The following is an 18,699-nucleotide window of genomic DNA, read 5'->3' on the forward strand; positions in this document are numbered from 1 at the left end:
AACTTCTCGATAAACGCTTTTTTATTTTTTTTTATTTTTATTTTATTTATTGTTCCGTGGGACCAAATTAAGGAGAAGTCTCCATGGTTATGGAACGAGTCAATACATGAAATTATAACACGCTATTAGAAACAGATAAAATGAAATATAAAAAAAACATATTCAGGTGACAAGTCGTAAGTTTAAATAAAGAGAATAAACAATGTCACACTGGAATTTGCTTAATTTTTTAGCTCTTCCAGCAGCTCCTCTACAGAATAGAAGGAGTGAGCCATGAGGAAACTGTTCAGTTTAGACTTAAAAGAGTTTGGGCTACTGCTAAGATTTTTGATTTCTTGTGGTAGCTTATTGAAAATGGATGCAGCAGAATACTGCACTCCTTTCTGCACCAAGAGTCAAGGAAGTGCATTCCACATACAGATTGGATTTCTGCCTAGTATTAACTGAGTGAAAGCTGCTAACTCTTGGGAATAGGCTAATATTGCTAACAACAAACGACATTAAAGAAAATATATACTGTGAGGGCAATGTCAGAATTCCCAGACTATTGAATAGGGGTCGAAAGAGGTTCTCGCACTTACACCACATATAGCTCGAACAGCCCGTTTTTGAGCCAAAAATACCATTTTTGAATCAGAAGAATTACCCAAAAAATAATACCATACGACATAAGCGTATGAAAATATGCGAAGTAGACTACTTTTCGTGTTGAAGTGTCACTTATTTCAGATACTGTTCTAATGGTAAATAAAGCAGCATTTAGTTTCTGAACAAGATCCTGGACATGGGCTTTTCACAACAGCTTGCTATCTATCCGAACGCCTAGGAACTTGAACTGTTCCGTCTCGCTTATAATATGCCCATTCTGTCTGATCAAAATATCGGTTCTTGTTGAATTGTGAGTTAGAAACTGTAAAAACTGAGTCTTACTGTGATTTAGCATCAAATTATTTTCCACAAGCCACGAACTTATTTCATGAACTACATTATTTGATACTGTTTCAATATTACACACAAGATTCTTCACTACCAAGCTGGTGTCATCAGCAAACCGAAATATTTTTGAATCACTTGTAATACTAGAAGGCATATCATTTATATAAATAAGAAACAGCAGTGGCCCCAGCACCGACCCTTGGGGAACGCCCCACTTAACAGTGCCCCATTGGGACTGAACATCACTACCACTCTCAATATTGCGGAGAATTACCTTCTGCTTTCTGTTCTTAAAGTAAGAGGCGAACCAATTGTAAGCTACTCCCCTTACTCCGTAATGGTCCAACTTCTGCAGTAATATTTTGTGGTGAACACAGTCAAAAGCCTTCGTTAAATCAAAGAAAACACCTAGCGCTCGCAACCTTTTATTTAATCCGTCCAAAACCTCACAGAGAAAAGAAAATATAGCATTTTCAGTTGTTAAACCATTTCTAAAACCAAACTGAACATTTGACAGCAAATTATGTGAATTTAAATGCTCCAGTAACCTTGTACATACAACCTTCTCGATAACTTTAGCAAACACCGATGGCATAGAAATAGGTCTAAAATTGTCAACATTATCAATGTCTCCCTTTTCATAAAGTGGCTTCACTACCGAGTACTTTAATCGGTTAGGAAACCAACCACTCCTAAAGGAAAAGTTACAGATATGGCTAAGTACTGGGTTAACATACATAGAACAATACTTCAGTATTCTGCTAGATACCCCGTCATATCCATGAGAGTTCTTGGTCTTTAGTGATTTAATTATTAACTCAATCTCCCTCTTGTCAGTATCATGGAGGAGCATTTCAGGTAACAGTCTCGGAACACTTTTTTCTAAGAGCGTTATATGATTCCCTGTTGGGACTAGGTTTCTATTTAATTCATCTGCTATATTCAGAAAGTGATTATTAAATACTGTACATATATGCGACTTATCAGTAACACGGACATTCCCACTACGCACTGATTCTATATCCTCGACCTGTCTCTGCAGACCAGCCACTTCCTTTACGACTGACCATATGGTTTTAATTTTATCCTGAGACTTAGCTATTCTATCTGCATACCACATACTTTTTGCCTTCCTAATAACATTTTTAAGCACCTTACAATACTGTTTGTAATGGGCTGCTGCATTTAGATTTTGACTGTTTCTAACGTTTTGATATAATTGCCACTTTGTTCTACAAGATATTCTTATCCCTCTAGTCAGCCACCTAGGCTGCCTGTTTGTGCTAGTACCCTGTTTCGAACGTTCTAACGGAAAGCAACTTTCAAAGATCACGAGAAAGGTCTTGAGAAAAGCATTATATTTATCGTCTACTGTATCAGCGCTATAAACATCTTGCCACTCTTCTTCCTTGATAAGGTTTACAAAGGTCTCTACAGCAACTGGATCAGCTTTCCTAAACAGCTGATGACTATATTTAACACGTGTTGCGGCACAAAAATCTTTTAGAGTTAAAATTTGTGCATCATGATCTGAAAGGCCATTCACCTTTTTGCTAACAGAATGCCCTTCTGCTTCCTCTCTGGAGTGGCATGTAGTGAGATGATTATTTTGCTTGTGTAGTGATGTAATACAAACAAAATTTTCTGTAGAGAGATCTCGACCATGATAATTGAAAACGCTCAGTGTACGATCTATAGGATTTTCATCATTAGGGCTGCCCAGAGGCAAGCAAAACCGACCTTCTGGCCATAGATTGCACAGTCTGGCCCAATGTACAGCCATGTCATCCTCACCTGATGCCATCATCGAGTTGTGGTACCGAGAGGTGTGTGTCCCGGCCGATGTCGCGTTAGCAAACCTCGAGCTCCTACTACTCCGTCAAGCAGCTCCTCACGAGACCCGAGTGCACCCCGTTCCAGTCGTCGCATCAAGGAAACATGACTCGCAGTACCGGAAATCGAACCCGCGTCTCCTGCATAACAGTCAACTGCACTGACCACTAAGCTACAGAGACGAACTGCCCGCAGCACCACGCAGAAATGAAGTTGTAGTCACATAGCCACGAACGTTTTACTGAAGATGATGCTCTTTGTTCATTCCTAATGTTCGTGACCCAGACAGTGTCAACCACAGGTACACAAGCTTCTGTAATTCCATCTTGTGTAAATGTAATGGGACTGTGGCTGGTTGTAGATACCAACAGCCGTAATTTAATTTCTTAATTTTATTTAGTTTCCAGTTTTGATGCCTCATTGGATAACTGTCGTTAGACGTGTGAACGGTCCACGCCAACAGATAAGTCTACGGAAACTAGTTGGATATAGCAGCCCCTCTAATAGCACAAACGCTTACATGACTTTCAGATGCCTCAAGATTGTACCATTGAGAAACCAAAACTGCTAGTTAAATAATGATTTACTGTCGTCGCCAAGAAATAAAATCCTAGGGGTCTAAATACGTTAATTGACATTTTTTACAGTGCTTATACTTCGTTCAGTCCGACTTTTACTTTACCTGAAATACATAAATGGCCAAATAATGTGCAGCAGGCTCAGTATGAATGACTGACTTTTACGGTAGTTTAACTTGCAGCGGAGCTGCTAATTTCGTTCCGAGCATGTGCAGTTCACAAAGTAGGATCCGATGATGTGAGGAGCACATTTATACAGGGTTACAATCACTGAATTACATGAAAAGAAACGTAAATTAGTTACAAACTGCGGCGTGCATATTTTACCTCAATGTAAAACATATCCCATAAATGCAGTTGCTATACCTAGGAATAGAATTACTGTCCCATTCACACACCTTAGTCAACATGTAAACGTCACTACAGATATTCGGATTTAGGTTGTGACATGTTCGAGATGCTTGCCATCATTGGCGATGACGACGCGCAGACGAATACCGAAATTCTGCATGACCCGCTGAAGTGTTATAACATGGATGCTTTCGATGACCTCCTAAATGGCTGTTTTCATTTCAGCAGTGGTTTTAGAGGTGTCTTTGATATAGCCCCACAAAAATGAGTCACATCTGTCCACATACGGAGTATATGGCGGCTAATCGAAGCCCATGCCAGTGGCCCCTTGGGACCCCAGATCCAGAATGCGGTCCCCAAAGTGTTCGTCCAGGGCATCAAACACTCTCCTGCTTCGATGGGGTCGAGCTCCGTCTTGCATGAACCACATATTGTCGAAATCAGGGTTACTTTCGATTATGGGGATGAAATAATCTGCCAAAACCTTCACGTACCGTTCGGTAGTCACCGTGCCTTCGGTGACTGGAAATTGCACACCAGAGAGTTACCCGTTAAGGGTGAAGAGACTTCTCGATCGCGAAAAGAAGATTCGCAGTCCCCCAAATGCGCCAATTTTGCTTATTGACGAACCCATCCAAATGAAAGTGGGCTTCCTCGCTAAACCAAACCATATTCGCTTCAAAGTCCTGTTCGTCAGTTCTGTGGACAATAGTGATGGCGAAACACAACCGCTGTTCAATGGCCTTGTGCCTTAATGGCTGATGGGTCTGAATGTTGTATGGGAAGAAATGCAGGTCTACAACAATAACTTGCCGCAGTGACTCCTGGCTGATTCTCACCTGTTGTGCAGCTCGTCTTATCAATTCACTGGGGCTGGTTTTAAACACAGCACGTGTCTTCTCGAGCGTTTTCAGCCTCTGTGGACGACCGACATTGCCAACACTGTCATCGGGAACACTAGCCGTTCTCACAAACTTGCGAATCAAATCCTTCACTGTTAGCACACTTAGACCCGTTGTCTTCGGCTTGAACTCGGTCACAAACTTCCTTTGAGCCAGAGTTGGGCTGTTCTTGGTCGCGTGGTAGGACTTCAGTACTCTATACACTCAGGCACGCTGTAGCGTGACATTTTCACTTGCAAAAGGCCGACAACATTAAGGCGCATGCGCGTGCGCATACTAATTCCCTTCATGCCAACTGTGCTGTTTGAACGTCCTAACACAAACCGTTCAGAAGTTGTGATGATATTATTTCATATAGTTCAATAATTGTCACCCTGTATGTAGAATCACGTAATAAATGTGGCTTCTGAAAATATCAGTGGTCTAAAATGTCTAGTTACTAGCACACATGCAAGCCCGTGAGCTCATGACGGAGGAAACTTTTCTTCGTCACAGAACTTCGGCGACCCACAACTCGTTAACTGTGCCTCTCCGGCGATAGTTTTTTGCTTGTCCTAGGTAACAGGATGCCGCGCCGGTGTTCGGGCGCTGTATTATCGAGCACAGTATATATTCTTCCCTGAACAAGCAATAAATATTTTGGGGAGAAGGCTGTGGGCGTTTTTCACTCCAGATAGAAATTTACTGCAGATTAGGGAACTCTCGTTTAGTCATCTGCCTGATTCGATGCCCGCCCCTAATCGCCCCCCCCCCCCCACTCTCTCACACACTCACTCTCTCTTTTTCTCTGTGACATTCATCCTTCTCTCTATTTCCTCTCTTTCCCTTTCTCTCTCTCTCTCTCTCTCTCTCTCTCTCTCTCTCTCTCTCTCACACACACACACACACACACACACACACACACACACACGCGCGCGCGCACGGACACACACAAGCGCTCGCGGGCGATCGCGAGCACACACAGCTTAAAATCTGAAACGAATTGGTATGAGATATTAACGCCAACCGTAAAGCCCACATAATGGATTGGCAAACCTGACCGCTGTAACAAACTGCTATATGAGTGACTATGCTTTTTGTACACGTTCAGGCGTGAAACGGGCTATTGCTTGATTAACGCATGATAAAAGAACGGTTGCTCGGCAACTACAGTAAAACCTGTTCATTAAACACCATGTTTTATTTTTTTCTCGTAAGGAATATCAGTCGACTGAAGAATATTACTGGGTGTGATGTCAAAAAAATCTGTCATACAGGTTTCGGATCAGAGACTGTATCATAGCGTCTTCCACTCTTTATGTCACAAACAGCATTAACCGAAAAAGTATATGCTTTCCCTCACTTTCTGAAGTTTTTAAGTGATGGTTTTATGACTGCTTACAGGCTTGGAGAATCAGACACCAGTGCAGAATGCGAGAACTTGGAACGGTATCCAACTCATTTTCATGAGAATTTTCTTTTTATTCTCGTTGGTTGCTTTGTGTTTTTCCCGCATGTCTCTTTCCAAATTTTCATAACAGTTTTGGCTTATGGTCCTGAATTCCGAAAGCCAATTAGAAGACTCTTAATGAAAGTCACAGGCTGTGGTGGACGACCCTATTCGGTGCATCTCGTCCTACTGCCAATGAGTGAATGGAAATGTCTCCCTAAGGACTCTGCATTTTTCAACGACAACTGGATACATTAGAGACACAACTTTACAAGTCATAAATGTAAAATTCTCAAAAAAATGAGATTCGAAAACAGTGTAAGATATTGCTAAAAGGTGCAATACACAATGTGTATAACACCCAGAAACCAGACGAAATAAATTTCGGGTGAACAGCCTTGTATGAGTGCGCATAGGACACAATATTTCGGCAATCGGCCACGTTGCCATCATCAGGTGCGCTGATGTACCCGAGATTTATTTCGTCATAAAATACGCCTGGAGAAATTGAAGAATCACACCCAGAAACCAATCACACAAAATAATAATGGAAGAACAAGAGCGAAAAGCCTCGATTAAAAGGAATGTAAGACGGGAATGTTCGCTCCTGCTGTTCAGTCTACACATCGAAGAAACAATGACCGTAATAAAAGAAATGTTCACAGGTGGATTTAAAGTTCATGATAAAGGAATATCAATGATAAGATTTTCTGATAACATTGCTATCCTCAGTGAAAGTGACGAAGAACTGCAAGATTTGCTGAAAGCAATGAACAGTGTAGTAACTAAACAATATGGATTGAGAGTCAACCGAGAAAAGACGAAAGTAATGAGAAACAGCAAAAATGAGAATAGCTACGGACCTAACATCAAAACTGGAGAAGTGAAGTAATTCTGCTACATTGAGAGCAAAGAGCGATGAACAGGTCATGAAGGTCCAAAATTTCCGACCGGCCGCCGTGTCATCCTCAACCACAGGCCTCACTGGATGCGGATATGGAGGGGCATGTGGTCAGCACACCGCTCTTCCGGCCTTATGTCAGTTTACGAGACCGGAGTCGCTACTTCTCAATCAAGTAGCTCCTCAGTTAGCCTTACGACGGCTGAGTGCACTCCGCTTGCCAACAGCGCTCGGCAGACCGGATGGTCACCCATCCAAGTGCTAGCCCAGCCCGACAGCTCTTAACTTCGGTGATCTGACGGGAACCGGTGTTACCACTGCGGCAAGACCGTTGGCACAATGAAACAAGGAGGACATAAAAAGCAGACCAGCACAGGCAAGAGGGCATTCCTGGCCAAAACTAGTCTAGTAGTATCAAACATTGGCCTTGAGTTGAGGCAGAAATTTCTGAGAATGTGCGGTTGGACCACTGGGCAGTGGGAAAATCTGAAAAGAAAATAATCGAAGCGTTTAAGATTTGGTAATACAGGAGAATTTTGAAAATTAGATGGACTGATAAGTTTCTGCGCAGAATAGGTGAGGGGAAGAACACGTGGAAAGCATTGACAAGAGGATGGGATAGGATGACAGGACATGTGTTAAGATGTCATGGAATAACTTCCTTGGTACTAGAGGGAGATGTAAACGATGTAAACAGCAGGAGAAGACAGAGACTGTAATACATCCAACAAACAACAGAGAACACTGTGTGCAAGTGCAACTCTGAGACCATGAGGCTGTAGGAGAGAAATTCGTAGGGGGCGCATCAAACCAATAAACTGATAATAAAACGTTAAAAATATAACATATGAAGTGCCTTTGTTTTGGGGGGGGGGGGGTTTCTACTCGATCTTTGGCCGACCGTTAGTTATGTTCGTGACGTTTCGAAAGTGTGCATGATTGAAACTAACATTCCACAATCTTTATTGGCAGTGGATCCAGAGAGGAGGTTGTGGAGGGGGAAAAAGTTCAAGGCAATCGTAAAATGCTTTTTAGACAGGTACGTGCCGAGTAAAACTGTGAGGGACGGGAAAAACCCACCGTGGTACAACAACAAAGTTAGGAAACTACTGCGAAAGCAAAGAGAGCTTCACTGCAAGTTTAAACGCAGCCAAAACCTCTCAGACAAAGAGAAGCTAAACGATGTCAAAGTTAGCGTACGGAGGGCTATGCGTGAAGCGTTCAGTGAATTCGAAAGTAAAATTCTATGTACCAACTTGACAGAAAATCCTAGGAAGTTCTGGTCTTACTTTAAATCATTAAGTGGCTCGAAACAGCATATCCAGACACTCCGGGATGATGATGGCATTGAAACAGAGGATGACAAGCGTAAAGCTGAAATACTAAACACCTTTTTCCAAAGCTGTTTCACAGAGGAAGACCGCACTGCAGTTCCTTCTCTAAATCCTCGCACAAACGAGAAAATGGCTGACATCGAAATAAGTGTCCAAGGAATAGAAAAGCAACTGGAATCACTCAACAGAGGAAAGTCCACTGGACCTGACGGGATACCAATTCGATTCTACACAGAGTACGCGAAAGAACTTGCCCCCCTTCTAACAGCCGTGTACCGCAAGTCTCTAGAGGAACGGAAGGTTTCAAATGATTGGAAAAGAGCACAGGTAGTCCCAGTCTTCAAGAAGGGTCGTCGAGCAGATGCGCAAAACTATAGACCTATATCTCTGACGTCGATCTGTTGTAGAATTTTAGAACATGTTTTTTGCTCGAATATCATATCGTTTTTGGAAACTCAGAATCTACTATGTAGGAATCAACATGGATTCCGGAAACAGCGATCGTGTGAGACCCAACTCGCTTTATTTGTTCATGAGACCCAGAAAATATTAGATACAGGCTCCCAGGTAGATGCTATTTTTCTTGACTTCCGGAAGGCGTTCGATACAGTTCCGCACTGTCGCCTGATAAACAAAGTAAGAGCCTACGGAATATCAGACCAGCTGTGTGGCTGGATTGAAGAGTTTTTAGCAAACAGAACACAGCATGTTGTTATCAACGGAGAGACGTCTACAGACGTTAAAGTAACCTCTGGTGTGCCACAGGGGAGTGTTATGGGACCATTGCTTTTCACAATATATATAAATGACCTAGTAGATAGTGTCGGAAGTTCCATGCGGCTTTTCGCGGATGATGCTGTAGTATACAGAGAAGTTGCAGCATTAGAAAATTGTAGCGAAATGCAGGAAGATCTGCAGCGGATAGGCACTTGGTGCAGGGAGTGGCAACTGACCCTTAACATAGACAAATGTAATGTATTGCGAATACATAGAAAGAAGGATCCTTTATTGTATGATTATATGATAGCGGAACAAACACTGGTAGCAGTTACTTCTGTAAAATATCTGGGAGTATGCGTGCGGAACGATTTGAAGTGGAATGATCATATAAAATTAATTATTGGTAAGGCGGGTACCAGGTTGAGATTCATTGGGAGAGTCCTTAGAAAATGTAGTCCATCAACAAAGGAGGTGGCTTACAAAACACTCGTTCGACCTATACTTGAGTATTGCTCATCAGTGTGGGATCCGTACCAGATCGGGTTGACGGAGGAGATAGAGAAGATTCAAAGAAGAGCGGCGCGTTTCGTCACAGGGTTATTTGGTAACCGTGATAGCGTTACGGAGATGTTTAACAAACTCAAGTGGCGGACTCTGCAAGAGAGGCGCTCTGCATCGCGGTGTAGCTTGCTCGCCAGGTTTCGAGAGGGTGCGTTTCTGGATGAGGTATCGAATATATTGCTTCCCCCTACTTATACCTCCCGAGGAGATCACGAATGTAAAATTAGAGAGATTAGAGCGCGCACAGAGGCTTTCAGACAGTCGTTCTTCCCGCGAACCATACGCGACTGGAACAGGAAAGGGAGGTAATGATAGTGGCACGTAAAGTGCCCTCCGCCACACACCGTTGGGTGGCTTGCGGAGTATAAATGTAGATGTAGACTGAATCTTCAACAGTGCCACCTACTCGTACTTGCAAAATCGCAGAAACAAGATTTAAGCAACCGACAGACTAGAATGTCTGAACATCGGAACATCGCCAGGGTTCAGTGATTAACGAAATCAGGATAGGTCCTTTTCCATGTTAAGACAACGAGCACAAAAACGTTTTCGTCTTTCGGATCTTCAGGCACTTAGTGAGACGAATATGTGGTGCAACGATAATGTTCAGCGACTCGGTGTTTGGTACGTAAGAAATCTGAACCTTATCGTGAAACTTGAAACCAGCAATGCGGACTCACAAGGGAGAACATGACAACATACGACTGTATACGTTCCGTTGTTTAATGGGCACTTTCAAGGCTCAAATACATTTACATGTGTCTATAACAGTATCACTAATGACTTTACTTAAAACGAGAAATCCAAAATTTCATAAGGACATTTTGAAAAAGTAGGCATTCAATGTCTGATCCCGTGACGTAAAATTCACACTCATTTTTCAGCTGCAACAGTGATGAAAGTTGTGTCTTTTAATCTCAGACAGAGAATTTTGTCAAATCCGTAAGGTGCCTAAGGACATCTACGTCTACATGGATACTCTGCAAAGTGCCTGGCAGAGGGTTCATCGAACTACCTTCACAATTGTCTATTATTCCAATCTCGTTTAGCGCGTGGAAAGAACGAACACCTATATCTTTCCGTACGAGCTCATATTTCCCTTATTTTCTCATGGTGGTCGTTTCTCCCTACGTAGGTCAGTGTCAACAAAATATTTTCGCATTCGAAGGAGAAAGTTGGTGATTGAAATTTCGTGAGAAGATTCCGTCGCAACGAAAAACGCCTTTCTTTTAATGCTGTCCAGCCCAAATCCTGTATCATTTCCGTGACACTCTCTCCCATATTTCGTGATAATACAAAACATGTCCCTCTTTGAACTTTTTCGATGCACTCCATCAGTCCTATCTAGTAAGGATCCCACACTGCGCAGCAGTAATCTAAAACAGGACGGCGGTCTCCTCAGTAGATCTGTTACTTCGTGATAATACAAAACATGCTGCCCTTCTTTGAACTTTTTCGATGCACTCCATCAATCGTATCCAGTAAGGATCCCACACTGCGCAGCAGTAATCTAAAACAGGACGGCGGTCTCCTTAGTAGATCTGTTACATTTTCTAAGTGTCCTGCCAATAAACGCAGTCTTTGGTTAGACTTCCCCACAACATTTTCTATGTCTTGCTTCCAATTTAAGTTGTTCGTAATTGTAATACCTAGGTACTTAGTTGAATTTACAGCTTTTAGATTAGGCTGATTTATCATGTAACCGAAGTATACCGAATTCTTCTTAGGACTCATGTGGATGACCTCAAACTTTTCGTTATTTAGGGTCAACTGCCAATTTTCGCACCATTCAGATATTTTTTCTAAACAGTTTTTCAATTTGTTTTTATCTTCTGATGACTTTATTAGTCGATAAACGACAGCGTCATCTGCAAACAACCTAAGACGGCTGCTCAGATTGTGTCCCAAATCATTTACATGGATAAGGAACAGAAAAGGGCCTATAACACTACCTTGGGGAACGCCAGAAATCACTTCTGTTTTACTCGATGATTTTCCGTCAATTACTACGAATTGTGACCTATCTGACAGGAAATCACAAATCTAGTCACATAACTGAGACGATAGTCCATAAGCACGCAATTTCGCTACAAGCCGCTTGTGTGGTACAGTGTCAAAAGCCTTCCGGAAATCCAGAAATACGGAATCGATCTGAAATCTCTTGTCAATAGCACTCAACACTGCATGTGAATAAAGAGCTAGTTGTGTTTCACAGGAACGATGTTTTGTAAACCCATGTTGACTGCGTGTCAATAGACAGTTTTCTTCGAGGTAGTTCTTAATGTGTTCTTATTGTGTTCAAACACAATAATGTTCCAAAATCCTGCTGCATATCGACGTTGTGATATGGGCCTGTAGTTTAGTGGATTACTCTTACTACGTTTCTTAAATATTGGTCTGACCTGTGCGACTTTCCAGTCTTTGGGTACGGAGCTTCCGTCGAGCGAACGGTTGTATATGATTGTTAAGTACAGAGCTAATGCAACAGCAAACTCCGAAATGAATCTAATTGGTATACAGTCTGAACCAGAAGACTTGCTTTTATTAAGTGACTCAAGTTGCTTCATTACTCCGAGGATATTTACTTCTACGCTACTCATGTTGACAGCTGTTGTTGATGCGAATTCTGGAATATTTACTTAGTCTACTTTTGTGAAGGTATTTCGGAAGGCTGTGTTTAGTCACTCTGCTTTGTCAGCACTGTCTTCGATACTATCTCCATTGCTATCGCGCAAGGAAGGCATTGCTTCTTGCCGCTAACATGCTTCACATACGACCAGAATCACTCTGGATTTTCTGCCAGGTTTAAAGACAAAGTTTCGTTGTGGAAACTGTTATAAGCATCTCGCATTGAACTGCACGCTGAAATTCGAGCTTCTGTAAAAGATCGCCAATCTTGGGTATTTTGCGTCTGTTTAAATTTGGCATGTTTGTTTCGTTGTTTGTGCAAGTGTTCTAACCCGTTTTGCGTACCAAGGAGGATCAGTTCCGTCGTTTGTTAATTTATTTGGTATAAAGAGAAAAGTAAATGTTCATAATAGTAGCAAAACAAAAGTGATTAAAATATCTGACTCAAAATTCAATACATGGAATTTTGACTGAAATACTGTTAAGCAGTATTATCTCTTCTGTACGTCATTTAGTGCATAACATTTAAAGTACGTTTGCTGAAGCCGCGCGGGATTAGCCGAGCGGTCTGGGGCGCTGCAGTCATGGACCGAGCGGCTGGTTCCGGCGGAGGCTCGAGTCCTCCCTCGGACATGGGTGTGTGTGTTTGTCCTTAGGATAATTTAGGTTAAGTCGTGTGTAAGCTTAGGGACTGATGACCTTAGCAGTTAAGTACCATAACATTTCACACACATTTGAACATTTTGAACGTTTGCTGAACCTGGTGACACCGTAACTTTAAGTTCAGGCTGCTGAAGAGCCAGAAACAAGAAGCGCCAGATATAAGCAACCTGGTAGTTAAAGGAAAGAACGGAAATACGAATGCACCGCGTGTCGCCTAGCCAACTTTGCTAGGCTCACCTTCCAATCAACTGCGTTCAGCAGTGCCTCCTAGAAGGCTATTTGCTTTTAGAATTCCTGCGGAAACAATGTCTGCTTTTCGTAATGAGAACTAGATAACAGTATATAGAGTGGGACAATAGAATTTCTCGATTTTCCATTCCAGTTAAGTTGTATCAATACACCCAGTTACACTCACCTTGCAGATGAAACTTATGACGAACGCCAAAAGTTCACAATTTGAACTCCTACTGAGATTTTGAAATTAACGTTAAGAATTTCATTATGTAATACGCAGTTATAACGCTATATTTTATTACAGGCCATCGATTTCGGTCTAGGATGAGACCGTTGTCGGGTCCACTCTAACAAATAAGAACAGAAACACGTATAACAAAGTTTGTGAATAGAAGTTACTTGAAACAACAATAACTACCTCAAAATTTATATCACTGTAGCAAAGTACTTACAAAAGCTTCTCAGCTTTATATCTGAGTAATTATAGTACTAATTATCAGATGTACACTGTTTCATAATTACTATTAGCTGTATATGTATAACACTGTGTCCATTTGCCCTCGTAGCATTAACTGTATGGTAAACGCTGAACAGAGTAGGTCAAAAAAACATTTAAGGCAAAGGAAAGATGCACCGACTTGGAAGGTCGATTATTAATAACAATCAATAAAAATTTACGACTTCGAGAGCAAATGGACACAGTGCTATACATATATAACTAACAGTAATGATGGAACAGTGTACATCTGATAACTGGTACTATAATTACGTAGCTGCTTAGCTGAAATGCTTTTGTATGTATTTTGTTGCAGTGATATAAGTTGTGATATGCGTTGCTTCAAGTAACATCTGTGTACTTTTACCTTACACGCTGTGAAATGTGTGTTTCTGTTCTTCTTTGGTAGCGATGGTCTGATCCTAGACTCAAATCGATTGTCTGCTGCATAATATACCGTTACAGCTGTATAATGCAGTTCTTGACATTAATTAAAGCTGTACAACACCACTTCCATAAAACACTTCTGAAATTACTTTTTCCTCTCCTTACTTAACAATTCAAAGTGACAGAAACTTGTACGTTCATCAGATAAAGGAAATTTTAAATTATATACTTTCTTGCAACAAGTATTAATGAAATGTACAGGTTCCTTTCATATGAATTACTTAGTCATTTTACAAACAAAACTGTAGAAAGTGATAAGTATTGTCAGTTGCGAGGAATATTAAGAAAGTATCTTCAGAAGCTTCACAGAGCACTTATATAAACATATATTGTAACATACAATAAGTATCATACCGTACTTCTTTCAGTCTCCATGGATCACTGTACGGATGAGACTTAGTTATTAAATAAAGTGATATCTTAAAAGTCTGCTAAACAAGTGCAAGAAAGGTAAATAGAGAAGGATTTGTCTAAAAGTGAATGTTTAATTTGTTCAGATACTAGTTTCCTTATCAGAGCTCATTCGGGAAAACTGAAGGCTCATCATTCCATGAGAAATTAGTAAGTTTTTCATCTTAAATATGCGACCATTATAGAAATATCCCAGTTTCATGATTGTTGGATAAGGATTTATTTTGTGAGGCCAGCCTCTCCATATATTTCGACTTATATACAAATTTTAAAAAATAGTTGCACACTAGAGACCATTTTGTTATTTAGTCTTACAAAACATTTATGAACGAAATTTCTGGTTATTATATAAAGAGCATTTACTGAGAACCACTCAGGTGCACTGAAATATGTTTGTGGTATGAAAACAGAAATAAGTTCGTTTTGCAAAGCTGGACCTTCATTAATAATTTTTCCTCCTACATAAACAACGTAAACACTTAAAATAAATACATAAAATAAGATTAAGCAAAAGTTGTAAAAAACACCAGCACATCACCACATATTATAGGTGACCAGATTTGATCATCATAAGACGAGAAAGTTATGCCACTTTGTAGAAATAATTTAATGGTTCTGCAGATCATGTTTGTTGATTGTTACTATCATGGGTCCCCAAGTTTCACGTTGTTCTGCATCACGCTTCATATTCATTGAGCAGATGTTTCGACGATCATGCTGTCATCATCAGGAGGGCATCGCTTTTTACTAGTGGACCTTAACTCGTGGACTAAACCTGAATGTTGAAATTGAACAGATACTGATTTTAGAGTGAGAAGACAATCAAAAACATTTTTGACACTAAGCATTGTGACAGTACTGCCAATAACACATTCCGTATGTTATACATGAATGCAAAAATAACGCAATCCCCATGCTGATGATAGCCACCGACAGTCGTAGTGGGCGTAAACTTGGAGCATGTACATTTCCTCGTCAGATCGTTGTCTACGAAAACAATTCTCCTGGCTACAATCGTCGTTCCACATATAAAATACAAGAAGGTCCACATGTCAGTGGTGGCATCATCTTCTAAACAAGTAGTTGATGTAAATAATGTACGCCCGGCGGAAAACATTGCTGTTATGTATGCTGTAGTAATCGGTGACAGCCCTCGGAAATTGGTCAGTTATAAACGAAACAGTAACATACAGTGGAAAACCTTTAACACTAAAACCCTTAACACGAAAAATCGGTTTACGCAAAGTAATACTGCAGTCACGTCAGATCACCACGTAATTTCGTGCTTTTCTTCTACCTGAAATAACAACTTCACCTGTCGGCCGAATAAATTTATTAGTTCTCAGTTGTAATGACTCCCGACGTCGTCAAGATTTATTGGCTTATCTTTCGAATGTAACAACAAGTTTAGAGTTATTTGTCACTGTTTATTTTGATAACTTGTTCCGAAAGTTTAAAGCTCTATCGTCAGGTGAATTTTTTTAGGTTATTATGGCGTGTACGTGTTGTGTTCGAACTTCGGGGTAATCTGTGGCACTGTCTTTAGTTGTCACACGCTCCTTTCTCTGTCGTGATATACGATACGTATACCATCACACTTCGTAAACACGAAGTTGATGGTATATATGTAATGTATAAGCCATCACACTAAATAAACACAAAGTGTGATGGTATAAATGCGGTGTATCACAACAGAGAATGGAGCCTGTAACCACTGGAGACAGTGCCACAGGTTACCCTAAAGTCGTGAGACATCAGTAACATGCTACATTAATCCGAGAAAATTCACCTGATTGTGGAGATTTGAACATTTGAAACGCGTTGCAGAAATAAATAAACAGTGACTGGTTACAGTACACTTGTTGTTTCATTCCATATCAGTAAAACTCACGGTAAACATAAGTTTGGCTATCTTTTTTTCTTTAGACCGGACAAAGGAAAGGTTGACTGCTATTTTACAGCTTGTCTTTCGGTATTCCAAGTGTCAAATGGCTTCAGTCAGTTTTCGGGTACATTAAAACCGTTTCACGTACTTTGTTTTTAAATACATATACTGTAAATTTATTTATTTATTTATTGACATTCGATGCTAAGGAAATCGTGAAAACTTCTACGTTATTGATTTGACCTAAATATCAGAGGATGAATTTGTTGTAGGCGATGATGATGATGATGTGTATACAGTGGCGATTGTGATAGACACATACATTTTGTAGCTCGACATAGGCGACGACTATGACGACGACTAATTTGACAATAGTTCCGACATTGTAATACCTGTCGGTAGTACATCCGTAAGGCACAACGCCATGAAAGCTACTGGAGCTGTTTAGATGCGCATTTGATTGATGAAATGTAGAAAACTATGAACTATTTCTTGAAGATTTTATGCTGAAAAAGACATTGCAGAATCACAATATCTTTCCACAAAAAAAAAAAAAAGACGATAATGTACAGTACTACACTCTGAATCTTCAGTACGTACGTAAAAGAGTAAATTTTAGGAGAAAATTAAATTTGTGCCTTTGAAATAAACTTTGACAAGATCAAAAATAAAGTTTTTTTGTCACATGTAACGTTTAACATTAAAAAATACTTCATCTCCTAAAGTTTCATGTTAAACGTTTTTAACTGCACTCACTCATCGATGATTAATTTGCTTTAACCAAGTTACAATCGTTAAATTTTTGCTGCGATGAGAGGTAAACACTCCGTGCCTAGTGCCGTCCATAGATGAAAGTATTTTCTGTTGACTTGTGATCTTAGTCCTGCAACGGTTTGGATAGGACAACAACATATCCGTATGAACTGTTATTACAGTATTCAGGGTCGCGATTTCGGCCTATTATGCCGTTGTCAAGTGACAGCTCACTGTAAAGTGGGTTTAATGTGTATTGTTTCTTTTAAGAGGACACTGTCCTGGTGTCGACAACCATGTTTATCAACAACCATGCTCATCGACAACCATGTTTGCATATTCCATGTGAAGAAAAAGACAGGAGTCTTCACCCTGTATACAAAACAACGTACTACTAAACCACGATATTACTGCATTTGGCCTGCTGTGGCCGTCATCGGAAACACGTGATGACGTCACAGTAAACAAGTTCGGTGATGACTAAGGAAAACGCATCGCACTGTGGGTGATTTCAAGACAGTTGTGCATACAGTATCAAGTGGCATAGCGTGTCCTCGTGGCAGCAGTGGTTTAGCGTGTCCTCGTAGAATATCACGATAAAAAATGACTTTAAGCTACCGAAGCGACAGTGTTGTGGTCGACTAATAGTGTTTCCGCTAACTATCAAGTGCATCAAAGCGTATTGTTCCTTTCAAGAGGACACTGTCCTAGTGTCAACGATGTTTACCTTCACATGGGTGCAGAATAAGGCAGAAGACTTCGTGCCTTACATAAAATTGCGAAGCAGTTCATATAATAATTAGCGTCGAATGCACGAGCACATAATTTACACTGTGCGTCCACCATATGTGACATAGTAATTATTACAAGAAGTGGTACTTTTCTTATATAAATGACGAAGGCTCCTGTCTTGTTATGGACGTGGAATATGTAAACACGGTTGACACAAGGGCATGAATGATATGCATTGACGCACTTCATATGAAGTTATCACCTGAGAATGGCATAAGAGCCCGAAATCGTGATGGTGGTGAATAAATATTGTCAACTGAAAAAAAAGAAAAAATAGTAAGTGACAACATTAGGTTAGCAAAGTGTGACTCTGACGCAGTTTTGATAGTGATGTATGTGGCATAAAAGGTGAGGCACGTGACGACAGGTCGGAAGGTGTGGGCGGGCGAGCGGTACCTTCTTGTACTGCGTCGTCCTGGAGACGGCGGCGGCCGCAGCGGCGGCGGCGGCGACGTGCGTCTGGTGGTGGCGCGGCGCCAGCATCACGCTACCTGCGCGGCCGCTGGCCTTCTGAGGCGCCGCTCGCGCACGGGGCTGTTGCGCGCGCACGCCGCTGCTGGTAGGAAGGTGGGGGAGAGGGTGAGGGTGGGGGGGTGGGGGTGGTCGCGTGGGCAGGGAGGGGCGCCGCGCGCTCCCCACCTGCAATTAGCCCGCCTGCGCCACCGCAGGTAATCAATTACTGCACTCGGCCGACTGCGTCACTGGTCCCGCTTTGCGTTGAAGGCAACGGTTCGCACGCAGCTCCTCTGCACTCGCTCACTACGTCGGAACCGTTTTTCTTTATTTTTTTATTTTTAGGATCACGTAACAACCGCAATTCTTCTTCCTTCCTTGCCGTTTTCCAT

The 18,699-nt window shown here is 41.2% G+C and overlaps 1 protein-coding gene and 1 pseudogene across 1 annotated transcript in view; both read right to left on the reverse strand.

Annotated features, from left to right (window-relative positions):
- Nucleotides 1-18,351, reverse strand: part of LOC126161698 (enhancer of split mgamma protein-like) — a 145,901-nt gene extending 127,550 nt beyond the window's left edge. Inside the window, exon 1 of the mRNA XM_049917717.1 lies at nucleotides 18,251-18,351. Within this exon, the coding sequence (XP_049773674.1) occupies nucleotides 18,251-18,337 (87 nt within the window). The 5' untranslated portion in view covers nucleotides 18,338-18,351. The remainder of the gene's footprint in view (nucleotides 1-18,250) is intronic.
- LOC126164249 (5S ribosomal RNA) lies at nucleotides 7,149-7,266 on the reverse strand (annotated as a pseudogene).
- Nucleotides 18,352-18,699: the final 348 nt, after the last annotated feature.

Source organism: Schistocerca cancellata, chromosome 2, assembly GCF_023864275.1.
Source record: "Schistocerca cancellata isolate TAMUIC-IGC-003103 chromosome 2, iqSchCanc2.1, whole genome shotgun sequence".
NCBI classification, from domain to species: Eukaryota; Metazoa; Arthropoda; class Insecta; order Orthoptera; family Acrididae; genus Schistocerca; species Schistocerca cancellata.